This window comes from Notechis scutatus, chromosome 1 (assembly GCF_049901735.1).
Source record: "Notechis scutatus isolate UNSWTSFEM ecotype Mainland chromosome 1, rNotScu1.2, whole genome shotgun sequence".
Taxonomy (NCBI): Eukaryota; Metazoa; Chordata; class Lepidosauria; order Squamata; family Elapidae; genus Notechis; species Notechis scutatus.
In genome coordinates this window covers 39,177,114-39,193,854 of record NC_142009.1, presented here as the reverse complement: position 1 = coordinate 39,193,854, position 16,741 = coordinate 39,177,114, and the positions used below count along the sequence as shown (strand labels likewise).

At 35.5% G+C, this 16,741-nt stretch overlaps 1 protein-coding gene across 4 annotated transcripts in view; it reads left to right on the top strand.

The window, feature by feature from the left end:
- Positions 1–16,741, top strand: part of PUS10 (pseudouridine synthase 10) — a 28,381-nt gene that overhangs the window by 958 nt on the left and 10,682 nt on the right. For 3 of the 4 annotated variants that reach the window (XM_087961282.1, XM_026676735.2, XM_026676734.2), the window contains exons 2-17: positions 501–637; positions 1,755–2,024; positions 3,129–3,215; positions 3,629–3,663; positions 4,270–4,381; positions 6,200–6,261; positions 7,151–7,196; positions 8,090–8,154; positions 9,485–9,570; positions 10,426–10,551; positions 10,742–10,798; positions 12,173–12,249; positions 12,699–12,754; positions 13,528–13,645; positions 15,622–15,764; positions 16,159–16,258. In XM_087961282.1, the coding sequence (XP_087817408.1) occupies positions 512–637; positions 1,755–2,024; positions 3,129–3,215; positions 3,629–3,663; positions 4,270–4,381; positions 6,200–6,261; positions 7,151–7,196; positions 8,090–8,154; positions 9,485–9,570; positions 10,426–10,551; positions 10,742–10,798; positions 12,173–12,249; positions 12,699–12,754; positions 13,528–13,645; positions 15,622–15,764; positions 16,159–16,258 (1,566 nt within the window). In that variant the 5' untranslated portion in view covers positions 501–511. Of the gene's footprint in view, positions 1–500; positions 638–1,754; positions 2,025–3,128; positions 3,216–3,628; positions 3,664–4,269; positions 4,382–6,199; positions 6,262–7,150; positions 7,197–8,089; positions 8,155–9,484; positions 9,571–10,425; positions 10,552–10,741; positions 10,799–12,172; positions 12,250–12,698; positions 12,755–13,527; positions 13,663–15,621; positions 15,765–16,158; positions 16,259–16,741 lie in introns of all 4 variants that reach the window. The other variant, XR_015748808.1, reaches the window with a different exon arrangement.

Here is a 16,741-nt window from a genome sequence, read left to right as displayed (position 1 = left end):
GATAAAATGTAATAATAGCAATATTATAAATATTTGCATACTTTATGCAAAAGATGTCTCTCTCTGTAGAAATTTATAATGTTGGGAAAGGAAGGAAATAGAACAGGACAATCAGCAGCAGGGTGGTTTAATCAGATTACAGTTTTGGTGAATATACCATTAGAAGACCTGAAGGGCTGCTTTGAGGGCAGATCATCCTGGAAAAGGTCTTTTTAGTGGTTGTTATGAGTAACTAATACAATCGTTAGTTCCCTATCTTCTCTTTTAATTTGTCCTTTCTAAATGTTATCATGAATTTTTCTTAGGAACAAAAGAACTTTCCATTTATTATCAGACTATATTTAGCTTAATTTGTCAATTGTGTTTAATATAGTGTGTGCTGACAGTGGAGGGAAGGAGGAACTGCATGTAGCACATGCACACTATTATGGTCCTTCCTTGGTCCTCTTTCCATTGCGGTTATTATAGTGATTCTATAAATAACTTTTCCCCCAATACAGGCTTCATCAACATGGTTGTACTGACAGAGAAAGACAGACCTGTTGCTCAGATGTTACTGAATTCTGGAACATGTCCCCGCTGTATTTTCAGGTTCTGTGGTGTAGGATTGCAGACTTCCTACCGGCAACCTCATAAGGTTTGATTAAATTAGAATATATGTTGATAATTATTTTCATGAAGTGTTCAGTCTTAGTCACAATCTTTTCATAGCATCTTTCCTGAGAGTTGAAAGGAGATTTGGAATGAACAGGATCCAAAAGGTTTTCACAGTGAAGGAAGACATGCAAGCAGTACTATTTATTATATTGTGCTGGGGATTCTGAATGGGGGAAGGAGATGAGAATTAATGCTAAAAATATCTATCTCAGAGTCCAGGCAAAGGAAATGACCAAGCACAACATCATGAAACCAATAGATTAATAAACTGAAAGTGATTAAAAGTCAGTTGTGTCCCATTTATGACTGACTCTTAGAGTCCAGGTCTGTGTAGGAATTTAGCTATTAAGCTATTTAGTCTCCTCTGATGGTTCCATTTGTAAATTTGCTTTTCTCTTCTAAATATCAGTGGTCTTTTCTATCATCTGCAGGCCTCAGACCTATTTTCCAGTCCTCTGCCCTTGATAACTTTTGTTGTTGTTGTTTTCAGGCAGCGATTAAAAATGATGCCATTGTTAGCTGCTTCTTTTAACAGTTTCAGTCTTATTCTGTTCAGCATTTCAGACATTTCATTGAGCAAATGTGAAGGAACAGCTGGAATATGTAGCTGCTTTATGCTGATTTAGATCTTTGGTCTCCAAGCATAATACCATTTTCTTTGATTGTCAACTTTTTATCTCAGACCTAGTTTTTTCCTCAAAATACTTTTGGAGAATTACCTACGAATAGATCCTGTAAGAATCTGCATGGCTGGACTGAGCTCTGGCTTTCTTGAGGTCTTTCAGCCTATTTTCTTCTCTCCTCTCTTTTATTGTCACCTGCCCAAAAGTCTAAGCCCATTTTGATATTCTTTAATGGAGAATAGAGCATTCATTCTTCTCTGTGTTGGTGTTATGATCCCAAGCCTAATCTTATGCAGGTTTACTCAAAAAGGTTTACTCACTGGCTTTAAATTTACAAGATCACCAATTGCCTGACATTAGTTTTGTTCTCAGTCTGAGATATCTCTTTTATGATAACTTGGTGCTGTTTTCCCATGTTGAATGAAAAACCATATTGATAGATTTCTATTTTTGTTTTGTTTTTTGATCAATCAGGATTTATTTCATGAACTATGCAAGTTTCTGGAGAGCAAAGAAGATGAAAATATATTATCTTGTGAAATGGCTAATCCCCCATGTAAAAAGATCAAACTGGAAAATGCTAATGGGATTAAAGATCAAAACCCAAATGGAAGCCATGAGCTAAACAATATGGGCAATGATGGAAGTAATGCTCCACCAATTGAAAACTTGCTGGAACCTGTTGTGTGCAATATATGTTTGGGGATTCTACAAGATCTTTGTGAAATAGACTTTGTCAAAGCTGTAAGTGTCAGCCTTGTGGAGATTTTCAGCTTTTCAAAGGATAAAACCAAATGTGACATACAATATTGTAAACATAGATGGTATTTATATAGGATTTCACTGAACATTTTGTTGCTCATATCTATCTGAGAATAAATATCATTGCTCCTAAACAAGCGCATAAAAAATTAGACAATAATTAGTTCTACTGCAGTTACAGTACCTTAGCTTAATTCTAAGCAAGCAACCCATTGAGGAAAATTTAGAACTCAATTGTAGCCTTTGATTTTTCTTGGTCTAAGTTATCTTGGTCTAAGTTATACTTCCTCCTTCCTGACTTAGGACCTACTTGTGTTCTCTGAGCTGGTAAGCACCAGGAAGCACAGGCTTCGTTGGGTAAAGTATTCTTCCAGAATGGCAATTTTGTAGATTCTGATTGATGTGGCTCCTAGTTTACAGGCTCAGATTCAGTGTCTGGGTCACCATTTAATAGCTCCTAAAATATTCCTCAACCAGCTGGTTTTTCTCACTCTTTTTGGTTGCTCAAGCATCTTTTGGGATAGAGAAGAATACCAAAAGAATGCAACATCAACTGTTGTGGAAATGAAACTTCTTGAATTGACAAAGATCAGTATAATTAAATATGTTCCTTTTCTCTGTAAAGGAAGCAATGCTTTCTGCTGCACCTCCAGCTTCAGAACTGCTAAACAAACATGCATTCTCTAAGGTGCCTGTGCATCTAAGTTTATGATTTTTCCCCATTGTTTTTTTTTATCTTGCATTAAACAATATTTTGCAAGTACAATATTTATAGTTCTCCTGCCAGGTTTGGTTAATCTGTTCAACTTCTGAATTGGTGGTGGTGAGACATTTTTGGAGTGATGTAAGTTTTTGCCCCAATACTAAAGCCAAACTGGGGAGAAGAAATTAACCATTAGGTACTGAAAGAATCTGAAGAAATCTACACATTTATTCTAAAGTAAAAATACTATCTCTCCAAAGAATTATTTTGTAAATAATATTTCTCAAACAGTTTTCTGGATTGACCTGTATGAAGTAATTTGTTCTGGGGGTATGGGTTGAAATATGGTAAGTAAATATTTTAAATAAATCTATATTTTTCAGGTATGCCATAAGATTAATTCTTCTGAATATCAGTTTTCCAGTTTTGTGTTTTCAGTGTCATTCCCACCACAACTTTCAGTCAGAGAGGTGGGTATTTTGCTGATACTTTTATTTATGCTTCAAATTGGCCTTCAATGAGAAAGAAAGGATGTTCTTACACATTACCTTGCTTTGCATTCTATAAATTACTTTGTTAGGCAGATATTGAACAACATGGGATTGGTAGTAGTTAGCCAAGATGATGGATCAATGGTGGAACAAAGTGGAAAATTGCTGCTCACTGTTTTGGTTATGTTGATTTGAAGTTTAGCATTTCACTTGGAGATGGTAGAAATACTTTGGCCAAAGGTCACCCTGTGTATCAGACAGGCCTTGATTTTTATGAAAAGTAGAGAAAACTTGGTCAGCCAGTTACTGAGGAAAAAAAACTATCAATGCTCTTTCTTTCTCATGCTCCACCTCTTTTGTTTCCCTCCTTTTTCTTATGTATATATCTAAAGCATGCAGCATGGCTGTTAGTGAAAGAAGAAATGGGGTGAGTATATTCTCCAGACAATCTAAGGACCAAAATGATTTAATTATGATTGAAACAGCAGTGACCTTGGTTAAGTCATCAATCAGCTGATTGCTGGGCACATGATTATGAATAGTAGCATACTTAAGTGGCCAAAGCTATGACTGATTCTGGATATTCCATCATAGGTCAGTGTGTTTCTACTGTCACTTTGGCAAGTATGGCAGATGTTGCCAGTCCTGTACTGTATTCTACTTATTTTTAGATCTTTGGAATACAATAGATTGTTAATAGTCAAGTCATTTTAGTTTAGTGGATAAGCACCAGGCTACATAGCAGGACACTGTGAGTTCTAGTCCATCTTAGCCATGAAAGCCAGTTGAGTGACTTTGGGATAGTCATTCTGTCTCGGCCCAACTCATCTTCCAGGATTGTTGTGGGAAATATAGGAGGAAGGTGTGTTGAATATGTTCACTGCCTTGTGCTATTTTTAAAAATAATAAAGGTGGGATATAAACAAAGAAACAAACAGATTACAGAAGAACTTGTTGAGATAGTAAAAATATGGGTCAGTTTATTTTTTATCCCAGTTGTGTGTACTTTAAAAAACTCTTTCTTACAATTTAGGAAACAGGGCCTATCAATTGGAAAAGATGACTTTGTTCAGCTGAAAGAAGCTTACAAATGGCTTATCCATCCCCTGTTCTTGGAGGAGTTGGGAGTTCCTGCTGATGGAAAGGTAGTATATACATAAACCATTTACTCTGTTTTTGCAATGCTAGCTCACCACTAGCCAATGCGATCTGTGTTTTGGCTGTGCTAGTTTCAGACTGTAGATGGGCCTTCATGTAATTGAATGCCTTCTCTAAATATAAGTGGCATGTTAAGGGCAAAAAGAGGACAGAATCCTTTCTCCTGGTGAGATAATATTCCTGGTGCAGAGTAAATTTTGTTCATTGGTATTTTTAATTTTATTAGCCTTCGCCTGCCTTTTTTAAAAAAAGAAATCATTGGTTTCACTTATGGAAGAAAGATGTATAGAGAAAAAAATACAAAAAAAATCAACCATGAGGAAAACATGAAAATAACTTTTTATATTATACATAAGACATTTCAATTCGGTTTTTAAATGCAGTATTATGCCACCATCACAAAGAATTATTTTGGTCAGTACAGATCTAATTTATAAGCAAAGAGCAAAGGCATGCAATCATTTCAAGATTTTAAAGCCAGACTGGCACTGGCACTAAAAAATTTTTTTCCTCTGTATGCTCCAGTAAATAAGACTTTGTATGTTGATAAATTTCTAGTCTGGGAATATAATTCAAAGCTGCAGTCACATCTTTAAACAATGCTACCCTTCCTTAACAAATGTACAAATGTAAAACCAAAATGGAACAATTGTAGGACAAGCTCATATTATATATACATTGCTTCCATAATTTTGCACTTCTAAGATTATGAAGCTGAAAATCTCCACTTTGTGTTGATTGAGTTTTATTTTTTCATTAATATATTGAATATTTTTAATATCTTTAACCATTGATTTGTTAGTTTAAAATATTTCACGCCTTGGTTCCAAAGTTGAGGCAAATAATTAATATTCACTTCAGCAATATTTAGGTGTTTGTAAAAGAAATTTGTTTTGAAGTTTACAATTTAATATAACTAGATGACCTCGTTAGAGATAACTCTTTCCAAAGTATCTTTTGTCCCATTATGTAACAAACAGGAAAAGAGTCATAAAATTTGTGCTAATGTTACATTCATTTTGGGTACCAGATCAAAATTTCATTTCTCTCTGCATTATAAATTGTTCAGCCTGGCCTTCCATACTTATATTACTTTTTCATAAAGAACAATTAACCCAAATAAAGAATAAATGTAGTATTAACCCACAGTATAGTTGCTTCTCTTTTTATAATAGTAAGGAGGGAGCAGTGGAGATGAAAATTAAAGAATTGAAAGACTTAAGTGGGGCAGTTAATCCCAAACATGATTTTTTCATAGAGAGTAAGATAATTTAGGTTTGTCAGAATCAGGAACCATGATTAAAACTTTGAACCAATTCAAATTTTTTAAGCCAACTGTAAACCATGGCTTCATATTCTGGCTGGTATTTCATGGTTTATTGTTATATGTAAAATTATTCTGATGTTTTTTGTTAAAAAGGAATGAAGTTGAAGCATCCACAAGCACTGAAGATACTCAGTGCTTATTGTAGGAAATTCTGATGCTTCCGAGAAACATGCCTATTTCTTAATGCCAATATGAATAATACAGCTGATCTGCCCTTTAACATCTGTAGTTGTATACATGTCTTTAACATGTGCAGTTGTATGTCTGAGGGCCTTGTGTGGATTACTGCCTCTTGCATATGCTTTAAGCCTTAGGACTTGAACCTGTTACTCATAGTTCCTGTTTAATATTAGTCACATCAAGTCTCTTCCTGATGATAGGCTTCAGGTTATCGGACAGACTGAATTCAAGCTATTGAAAAAGTGATGTGGAGGAAATCAGTAGCAATTAAAAATTAACTTCTATCTTTGTGATTCAGAGCCTGTTTGAAGTGGGTGTTGTATTTGCTCATCCAGAGACAGATGAAGATTGCTGTTTCCTGTAAGTATAATGTAACAAGCAACGTTTTATGAGAGCAGAGACACATGGTATTGGCTGAACATTCTAGATCTCCCTCCAATATTTGAGATATCTTGAGCAAGTTACTCTTTGAAATAGCTAATAGACAAACTGTTTTGTCTGATAGTGCTTCTGCTAAGGGCTAGGTGCCCTGTATAATGTCATCATGCTTGGGTTGCATTCCTTACAACAGAGTAAGTGGCACTCAGATATCACTTATTCTGTTTCCAATAACATGCTCCTTCTAGCCCATGATTCTGGTACCAGGAGAACCGTTAAAGTGGAATGGATAAGAATGTAACTCAACTTATTCATGCTTCTACCCTGCACCTGCTAAATGCCTTCCACTTAAAAAAAGAGAAGACCCACAAGATCTGAGGCGTGAAGATCATTTTTTTTTTAGTCAAGAATGAAATGCAAGAGCCTGAACTGGATTTAAGCAGTTCCCGTTGAGTTGATTGTCTCAAGCTTGTATTTTGCTTGAATATAGCCGTATGATCTCCCAGTCAATAGAAGAGATCAGAATCTTCTGCTCTTCAGCTTTTTTAATCCCTGGGCAAATGTCAGCAGGAGCTCAATAACACAAAGTTCCTCAGATTGGCCTTAACTTTGCTCTGATGTTCTGCCAGAGAAGCAGAGCCTTCCAGTTCCATGGCCAAAGGAAGGCAGTCTAAGGACCAAGAGTTGCCTGACAAGGTAGAGATGGGAAAGTTATTTTCAAAAGTATCTATCTTCTTGGAGATTGTTCTTAATAAAATGTCTTGACACCAGCAAATGTAAAACATTATACTATTGTGTTCGTTATCTATTTGGTTGAAAATGTAATCACCGTTTTAAAGAAATTTGACTGATTTTTATTGTTTTCATTCAGAGCTTCAGTGTGTCCAAGCTGCTTCAAGCCAGCAAAAAATAAACAGGTAATTAACTTTAATTTTATACAACTAGCAAGACCTGGTCTCCAAAATCTGTATCTCAGGATAAGCACTCTGATGCTTTCTAAATATTTTGACTTTACTGGCTGAAGTTACATGAGTTCCCAATCAAGAACATCCGGAGAATAGCAGAGTACTTACCATGGTTTCAATTTTTTAAATATATCTCTCTTTTAAAACAGGCAATTGTTGGTTACAGATTCCTTAGTTGCCATAATATGCTTGTTCTTGTCTTTTATCATTATTTGGGGTATATAGTTTTTATTTTACTTTTTGGCTGCCCAGAATTTTAAAGATGGCCAGCCATATGAGATAAATCAATAAAAATATGTATGAATCATATTAACACTAATATAAAGTATGAGAGGCAGTTTGGTGTAGTGGTTAAGACATCAGGCTGGAAACTGGGAGACTGGTGAGTTCTAGTCCCACCTTGGGCATGAAGCCAGCTGGTGACCTTGGGCCAGTCACTTTCTCTTAGTCCTAGGGAAGAGACAATGGCAAATCTTTTCTGAAAAACCTTGCCAAAAAACCTGCAGGGACTTATTTTGGCAATGTCTGAAAATCAGGCACAATTGAATAGAAGGAAATAAAAAAGAATACAGTATAGGGAGTCACATACTTCCCAAGTAAAGTTGGCACCCAAAGCAATCTGAAGTTAGAATTTGTAAAAGCTATGTCTCTATTTAAATGTAAAACTTTCCTTCAATAATAAAGCACCAAGCTTAGAACAAAATTAAGGAAGCAACAAACAAAAAGGGCATTACTAGATAAGCCATTGTTTTTCAATGCTTCCTACTTGGCTAAAATAAATCAACTAGAAAGAATAATGTTTGCAGTGTCTGATAACTCGGGTAATAGTTTACTTTTCTCTTTAGTCAGTCTTCACCAGAATGGCTGTGGTAAAAGCTTTGGATATGATTGATGAAGAAGAGTTTCACAAGTGAGTAACTCCTGAGTTTATGTTGGGGGGGGGGAGGGGGATGTCAATCAACACAAAGATAGTCAAGTGGCATGTACTTTTGCCAGCAGCCAGCATGAGTTTTTTAATAATAGGACAAAGCTAACTTTGTATTTTTTATGACAGTGATTTGTGTGATACAGCAGTGGAAAATTATTGATGTAGTGTGCTTTGCAAACAGAATAACCAAAAATGTGCTTATTAATGCAGATTGGTAGATTTGCAACTAATTGGATAGTTGCATCTAAAGCATATTCATATGTATTTCTTCATCAGTCTAAAAAAAATCAAGTAGGCTTCCCAGGGCTTTTTCCTTGGTCCAGCACTATTCAATAACTTTATAAAAATGTAAAAGATGAAATAGAAGGAATTATTATTAGATTTGCAGATGATCCCAAGTTGTAAAATTGTGGATACAAAATTATCATAGGGTCATGAACAACTAAAAAGACTTGGTAGCAGTGTTGTAAACTTTTTTATAGTATTATTTCAATATTCAGCCAACAGAAAATTTAAAAAAAACACAGACGCTATGCGATTAACATCTCTAGCTTAAAAAGAATAGGCCTAAAAATAGTGAAGACCATGTTGATGTGGGGTAAGTGCGAGCTGTGCTATTTAAAAAAATGGCTACGAAAACTGTTAATTTGGTCATAATAGCAGTTTAGGCATGTGTCAGGCATGGATTGCTCAAGCTCACATTTAATATCCAGTGGATTTTGCATGCTCTATGTAGAACTTGGCAGTGTTATGCATTTGAGGGGGTTGAATTGATAGGGCAATGTAAACTTGGTCTCTGTGGCTGTGTAGACTGGTAAGTAATGGGAGAGTAAAGGAACTGCAGATATCTTTGTAACAATGATTAGGAGAGAAGGGTGTGCTTGGTGATGTTGATTACCTTATCACTGAAAGGCTACAGAAATTCCAGGAAGGAGATCTACTTCCTTCCTTCTAAGAAAGATGAAGGAAACATTGCAATCAGCAATGAAGAATGAAGAACCCGCTGTGTGTAATGATATGCATCCATTATATGTGGCTGAAGAAGCTTACTGGCCTGTTCATGTTCCTTTGATTATGGTAGATGAGATCAGATTTTGAGTAGTGTATTATCAAGGTTATCAAGATTTTTCACCTGCTTCTATTTCTTAGATATAATATTGCACTATTTAAAATTATTTACATTGTAAAAATGTTTTTGAAATATTTGAAAGAAAGTTTTTTTGGATACTCATATCTATTTATTTTGCACAATGTTTAACTTTTCCTTCAATTTTTCTCTAGTGAATTGCCCTTTATATCTCCCCTAATACAGGAACTATACATCTCCTCCAAGTTCACCTAAAACTTCTTGCGCAGCTGTTGACATTCAATGCAACAATGGTGCCATTTTTGTGGCTGGTAAGAATAAATGTTTTTCCTTTAATAGAGGTTGATAAGGATCACTCCTTTTTAAGATTACTGGGCAAGTGTGCCCTTTGGTTAATAAGAAAAGGATACTCAGTTGTTATTGGAACAGAAATCCATATAATTATATGAACGGTTTTGTATTGGGAAGTATGATTGTTGTTGTTAGTTGCAAAGTGTGTCCAACCCATCGCAACCCCATGGACAACGTTGCTCCAGGCCTTCCTGTCCTCTATCATCTTCTGGAGTACATTTAAGGGGAAGTATGATGGTACAGCACAAATCAGCCATTGAGCAAGTGTTAAAAAGTTATGCATTTTTTCAGTGATCTTCATCTGTATTGAAGGAGATTGATATGTAGAATATATAAATTTGTCTTCAAATAGAGTTTGTTTTTCAAATCAGAGTCTATTTCTGATTAAAATGGGCTATTATGAAGTGGAATTTATATTTGGCAGTTTTTCTTAGTCCAAGACTATACTCATTTGACAATGTTCTGTGTTGAAGTCATTGGAAAAGCATTTTGGAAAATATTCTGGGATCAGAACGGTTCGATGAAATACAAATATTTATCCAGTTGCTTTTCATCAAAGTAGGCAGGAACAACCTTAACATGTAATGTGTTGTATATCACAATATATCAACTAGCTGAAAGATATGTTTTCAAAGTAAACTTATGTTATGTCCTTTGCTGCTCAAGGAGCAATTCTTGTGGGATCTTCTAATACATGCTTTATGATAGTGACTTCCTTCTCTGTGCACTTAGCTTTTATTTGTAATACTGTTGCTGAACTAAGAGTTAATAAATATCATAGCACATTTTTTATGTTCTGTTTCTCTTTGAAACAGGAAGATATAATAAATATTCAAGAACTCTACCTCAGACTCCATGGATTATAGATGGAGAAAGGAAGATGGAATCATCTGTAGAAGAATTGATCTTGGAGCATCTCATGGCTGCCTTTAAAGCAGATAGTGAGTGTGTGCATGCATATGTTTACATTACTTTAAATAATTTGTGTATACACTGATGAAAAAATGCAGGAAAATTGGGCAGGCAAGTAACCCAACATCTATTTAATATAGATCTAAACTTTGATTTGCCTTGATCACTTGGCTTGCGTATGGATTTCCAGATTCACTCAAAGTTTCTTCTATTTTTAAGATTTTAACTTTTCATCCTCTGGAAGGGAAGATGTGGATGTGAGAACATTAGGCAATGGTAAGTTCAACACTTGAAAATACTCTACATGGGGAAAAAAATCAATTGACGATCCCTTGACAAAAAAGGAGAGGCATTTTTGATATCGTGGGAGTTAGAAGGGGCTACTTAGGCCATAGAGCCCATCCCACTGTTCAGTGTAGAAATCCAGATAGCATATCTAAAGAAATTTCCTTATGAGAAAATTTACGAGTTAAGTACATTTATGCATAAAATATTTTTATTCAAACAGTATTTAAAGCTAAAGGTGATATAATTGAACAACAACAAAAACTGATTGTCTGTGGAGATTCTCAATCATCCAGGTCATGGTTGTCCCAAAGGTGCTTTTTTCAAGAAGCAACTGGACTTCTTGCTTCTTTACTGAAACAATAAAGTCCAGTTTCCTGTATGTGCTTTTTTTAAAGAGGTAACTGGACTTTCTTATTTCAGTAAAGAAGTAGGAAGTCCAGTTGCTTCTTGAAAAAAGCACTTTTGAGACAACAACAAAAACTATGAAAAGTTTACTTTGAAATAATTTAATAAGTTAACAAACAAATTAACAACATTTGCTGAACACTTCTTCTGGTTTTGTAGCCACTTAATTATCTTTGTCTTGTTTGTCCAGAGCACGTTGTTCCAGAAGTCCTGGTCTTTGCCTAGGTGTTTATAAACAAACTTTAGTCTTGCCCTGATTTTTTTTTCTGGAGAACAAAAGCTTTCTCTTGGCACACTTCCCATGTAGATTTAATTTGTGCAACTTCTTTCTAATGGAAGTCTCATGCACTTTGACATTGATAGCAGCAAGCAAGATAGTAACAGATGAAATTCTAGGGTTATTAAAAACATCTTGTGTTCTGCTGTGGGACAGCCTGGCCTGGGCAAGTAGGCAATTGTGTGAAATATTTTCCATTTGTAGATGATCTTCTGGACAGTGGAATTATTGATGTCCATTGGGTTGGTGATCCTTTGAAATCCCTTCCCAGCCTCTAGGCTTCTATGAACTTTTTGAAGGCTTCAGGGTGCTCTTTTGATCTAGACATGGTAGTACTATATATTTCTGAATTAAACTGAATGCCTGAGGTTTAAGTAAAATTAATTCCTTCTAGGTTCTCTATACTGATCTAATTGTCTGCACCTCATCTGGTGCACCTGATTTTAATTTTAGGTATTTGAGATATTGGTAAACCTAGGCATGTACTGAGGTTTTCCCTTTGTGAACTTAACATCTTGATATATTTTTATATAGTTTATTGAAAATTGATATTTTTCAATTGTCAATCCCCCATCCCCCCCCCAATGTCTAAATCTGAAAACTAGTTTATCATCTTAATTTGTTTTCTTCCCATCTTTCTTTCTTGAATTCCACCACCCTGATTACACCATTGTTCACAGGAAGGCCCTTTGCAGTTGAGCTGGTTAACCCTCGGAAAGTCCAGTTGGCTGCAGTAGAAATGAAGGCACTTCAACAGGTACAGTGTTTGAAGGTTGACCTGTAACCATTGTCATGTAGATTGGGATGAAGGGAGTCAATCAGACATATCCTTGCAAAAGGCTGAATTTATCTCTAAAGCTAAATTGCCTGGGGACTAATACAATCTTCTCCTCTTGGAGGGTATTGAACAGTGGCCAGATGAAAAATTGGCCCTAAATTCCATGGAGAAGGGAAGGCTATTGTAGTAATTTTATACATTGTAAGCTTATTGATGTACACATTTAAATTGCATATACTCTTTGCTGATTTCATAACTCATATGACAAGAATTATTTGATGAAACTCAGGAATATGCATGGTACTCCTTGTTCAGCTGATTAAGGGTATAGTGCTTTATTTTTAAAAGAAATTGTTTTTACTATCAGATTTTAATTGCAAAATAATCACATATAATTACCGTTTTTTATTTTTATTATCCACTTTTAGAGGATCAACAGTTCTTCAGACAAAGTCCAAGTTCGTGATTTACAACTTGTCAACAGGTTAGTTGATTTTGTTAGATAAAACAGGATTTTTTTAAAAAAAGAAATCTCAACGTGAGGTGGTTTTTTTAGCATAATTCCATGGAAAATGGAATCAACCTATTTTTCCTGGCACTGGCATAATCTGAAAAAATTACTGAAATCAGCAGAAGAGGCTCTTTTAAAGGAGCTGATTGATCTATGAAATAGGAGGGGGCCCTATCCTGAGGGGCTTCCAGGCAATGGAATGTGTTCCCTGGGGTAGTACATTTGATACCTACTCCTCAGTGGGGAATAGGAAAATAGCAGAAATACATTTCTTTCAAACTTTTAAGGATTAAACTGATTTCAGTTGTCCCGATTTTAGTTTTGATTTTACTATTTTAATTAGTTGAGTTTCGTTTTTTTCTTGTTAACTGCCTTCTATGCTTATATAAGAATGATTATAAATTTAGTAATAATGAGAAAAGAATAACAACACAACCAGTAACACAAGATCATAAAAGGTCTATAATGTATTTGATCACCAGCATGAGTTGGGAGATTTGCTTCTCTTTTTCAGATGATCAGCATATTTTATTGATTTCTTGATCAAGTAACATATTTCAAAGGTCTTTATATTCAGATTGCAGATTTTGGGGAATCCTCTGCTACTGCAGATTTTCTACTTTTGACATCAGGGATACGTTGCAGGATGGAGGAAGAGATATTTTTCCCATCAAATATCTGATGAGACATCTTTTGCCCATCACAAGTTTGTAGCTGTTCTAATTTGTTGTTTGTTTTTCTTTCAGAGAGGCCATTGTACATATGAAAGAAGGGGAAGAAGAGAAGACCAAGTCCTACAGTGCCTTAATATGGACAAAGAAAGTGATCCAAAAGGAAGACATTATGTTCCTAGACTCTATGAAGGTTGCATGTTTGGGGTGGTATTTATCATTTGTTTGCTCGTTTTTAAATCCTGTACAAAAATTTTACAAGCCCCTTTATAAGAGTATTTAGCTTTCATCAAACACAAGATGAAAATCACTGTACCTTTTTTAGTGGAAAATCACAGAATTCATGCAATGGCTTTGAGCGTAATATTTTTCAGAAGTTTGACACTGACAACATAGAAGTTACTTTCTGTAAGAAGTTTCTATGCAAATGGATAATGTACACATTATGTTGGGTTATTTAATGAGCAAGTTGAGAGGTGTTATAATCAAATGTTTAGCAGAATTAGGAAGAAAATGTCTTGCTCTGTGTACATTGGGTGGGGTATTAAACAAGGTCCAAGCCATCACTCAGCCATAAAAGGCATTGGATATATTTGTTTGTTCCATCCTTTGGACCAGCCATTTTCTGTAGAAATACATCTGAAATAAATAAGAACAATATATATCCATCTTTCTATAAGTAACTGTCAGACATAGAACCATAATTCAGGAAAGTTTGTTAATTCTTGGCAACAGATAAGAAAGAAAAGACCAGCAGGGAATAATGAGAATTGAAATCAACACATTTTGAGCACATCAGATTGGGGAATGTTGATACCTATTTAAAAAGAAGATTAATCGGAACAATGTTTGATGAATGTATTTATTTGCTTTTAGTGATTTTGTATTTGAGCTACTATGTATCTCTTAAAAATATTCGGGTACCATATTATTTTTCCTCAGCCTTCATGGCAACAGCATTGGCAGTTAGCATTAATGCACAATAAATAATTCTTAAAATGTAAGGATTGAAAGGGAAATTGGGGAACATCTGATCCAACAGTTTGCTCAGTATAAGAATCTACCACAACAATATTTTGAAATCTTGGCAGCTTTAAGATGTATAGATTTCAACTCCCAGAATTCCTTAGCCAGTTTACTGTTCTGGGAATTGAAGTCCACACATCTTAAGGTTGTAATGTGGAAAAACACTGTACAACTGTATGACCAAGAGGTTTCTATTCAAAAATTTCCTGCAAAGAGTCCATCACCTCTTGTGGCAATTTGTTTCCATTGTTGAACAGCTCTTATTGCTAGATTTTTTTTCGTGATGCCCAACTGAAATCTGATTTGTAATTCTTTCTGTACTATCTTCTGGAATGTCTGTGAACAATTTTACCCCATCTCTTATATAGCCCTTTTGATTACCAGGGACAGTTATGTTTTCCCACAGTCCTCTCTTCTCCAAGTTATATACACTCAATGCCTCCAATCATTTTTTGCAAGTTTTTCCTCCCAGGCCCTCCTTTGGACATAATTCTAGTATCTGTTAAAATGTGATGCCCAGATGTAATATTCTAGGTTTGGTCTCTGTACAGAATATTACCGTATTTCTGATATCCTCTAGAATTTTATTTGCTTTTTTTTTTCAGCTAAATCACACTGTTGCCTTGTGTTCAGCTTCTGATTCACCGGGATATCCAGAATGTTTTCTCATGCACTGTTTCCTAGTATATTTTCTCCATGGCCTGTACCCATCCTTTCATTTTCCTCAACCTAATGGAGAATTTTGCATTTCTCCCTGTTGAAAAACATACTGCCCATTTTCCAGCTTATCAATATTTTCTTGAATCTTCATATTATCCTCCAAAGGGTTTGTCATGTTCTCATCCTCATTATTGGTTTGTCAAGGTTACTTTGTTATCACTGTGGTAACCTGGAGCTTGGGGGAATAGAATAAGGGGGGGGAATAGAATAAGAATAGAGTAGAATAAGATTTAGAAGTATTAGAATTATTAGAATCAGAATAGAGCTGGAAGGGACCTTAGAGGTCTAGTCCAGCCCCGCCCCCTACTGAAGCATGAGACCTTATACTATACCGGGGAAGATGTCTGACTGGACATTTGAATTTTCTACCTCATGGGTTTGTGATGAATGTAATGTTATTTTTTATCTGAAATTCTTGTCCAGGAATTAAAGCTTGATCAAAAAACTCCATTACGTGTACTTCATCGGCGGCCTTTAGCTGTCAGGATTCGTGTCATCCACAGCATGCAATCAGAGTACATAGACGAGCATCATTTCCGTCTTCACTTGAAGACACAAGCAGGGACGTATCCTTTCTGAACTGAAGTGCCTCAGTGGTCAGGAATTCTGTACTAAGCTCTTCAATAAAAGGATAGTATTAAATATGGAAGAATGAACATAAACCTTCAAGTATTGTTTTCCTTGGAGCAGGAAAATGTGTGGAGTACGCATGACTCATGTTACATTCAATCTTTTTTCTCTATCCCCTTCCCTTCCCCCAGAAGGTGGCATGCTCTCTTCTAACCCCATCTGAATTTTGCTATATCCTGTCATTTAAAAGCTCTAGCAGTGTGTTGGAGAGAGAGTGAGAAAGAAAGGAAGGGAGAAGTACATGTTCTGAATGAGAAGTGCATTATCTTATTTTTAAAATCTATTCTAATAAGCTCAATATTTCTCATTTCCTTATCAGCAATCTGTTAGTTATGTTAAAGAATTTGTACATGGAGATTTTGGAAGAACCCAGCCCAATATTAGTTTCTTGTTGAAGACAACTGCAGACATCTTGGAGCTGGATGTAGAAGTGAGTACTCTCTTTTATATGTCTCTGTAGACAGAAGGATGGGACTGCCACCATTGGTCTTTCAGGCAGGAAATTAAGGGACAAATCACAGGGGATTTGTTTCAGATCTGGCAACCTGAGTTTAATCTAATATCTGCAATCTCTGTCATTTCCTACAGCATCTCATCTCTCTTGAAAACTTTTTTGTTAGACTGAGAGAATGCAAATTTAGTTTTGTGTGTTGAGAACTGTAGAAACGCATTGGGATTAAAATTTTAGTTTAAACTCCAGACTAGAGCAAAACAATCAAATCATATCCCAAGTTGGTTTTCAAATGGCTTTTCATCCAGGCTAATCAGATGTTCACTTAAGGTATATTGTCACCTCAGCATTCCCCAGTCTGGGAACATATAGATGTATTAACTACACTTGCTGTAGTTCTTGGCCTGCACTTTTGTGTTGGACACTGGCGGATGATGGAAATCATTGTCTCACACTTGGGGA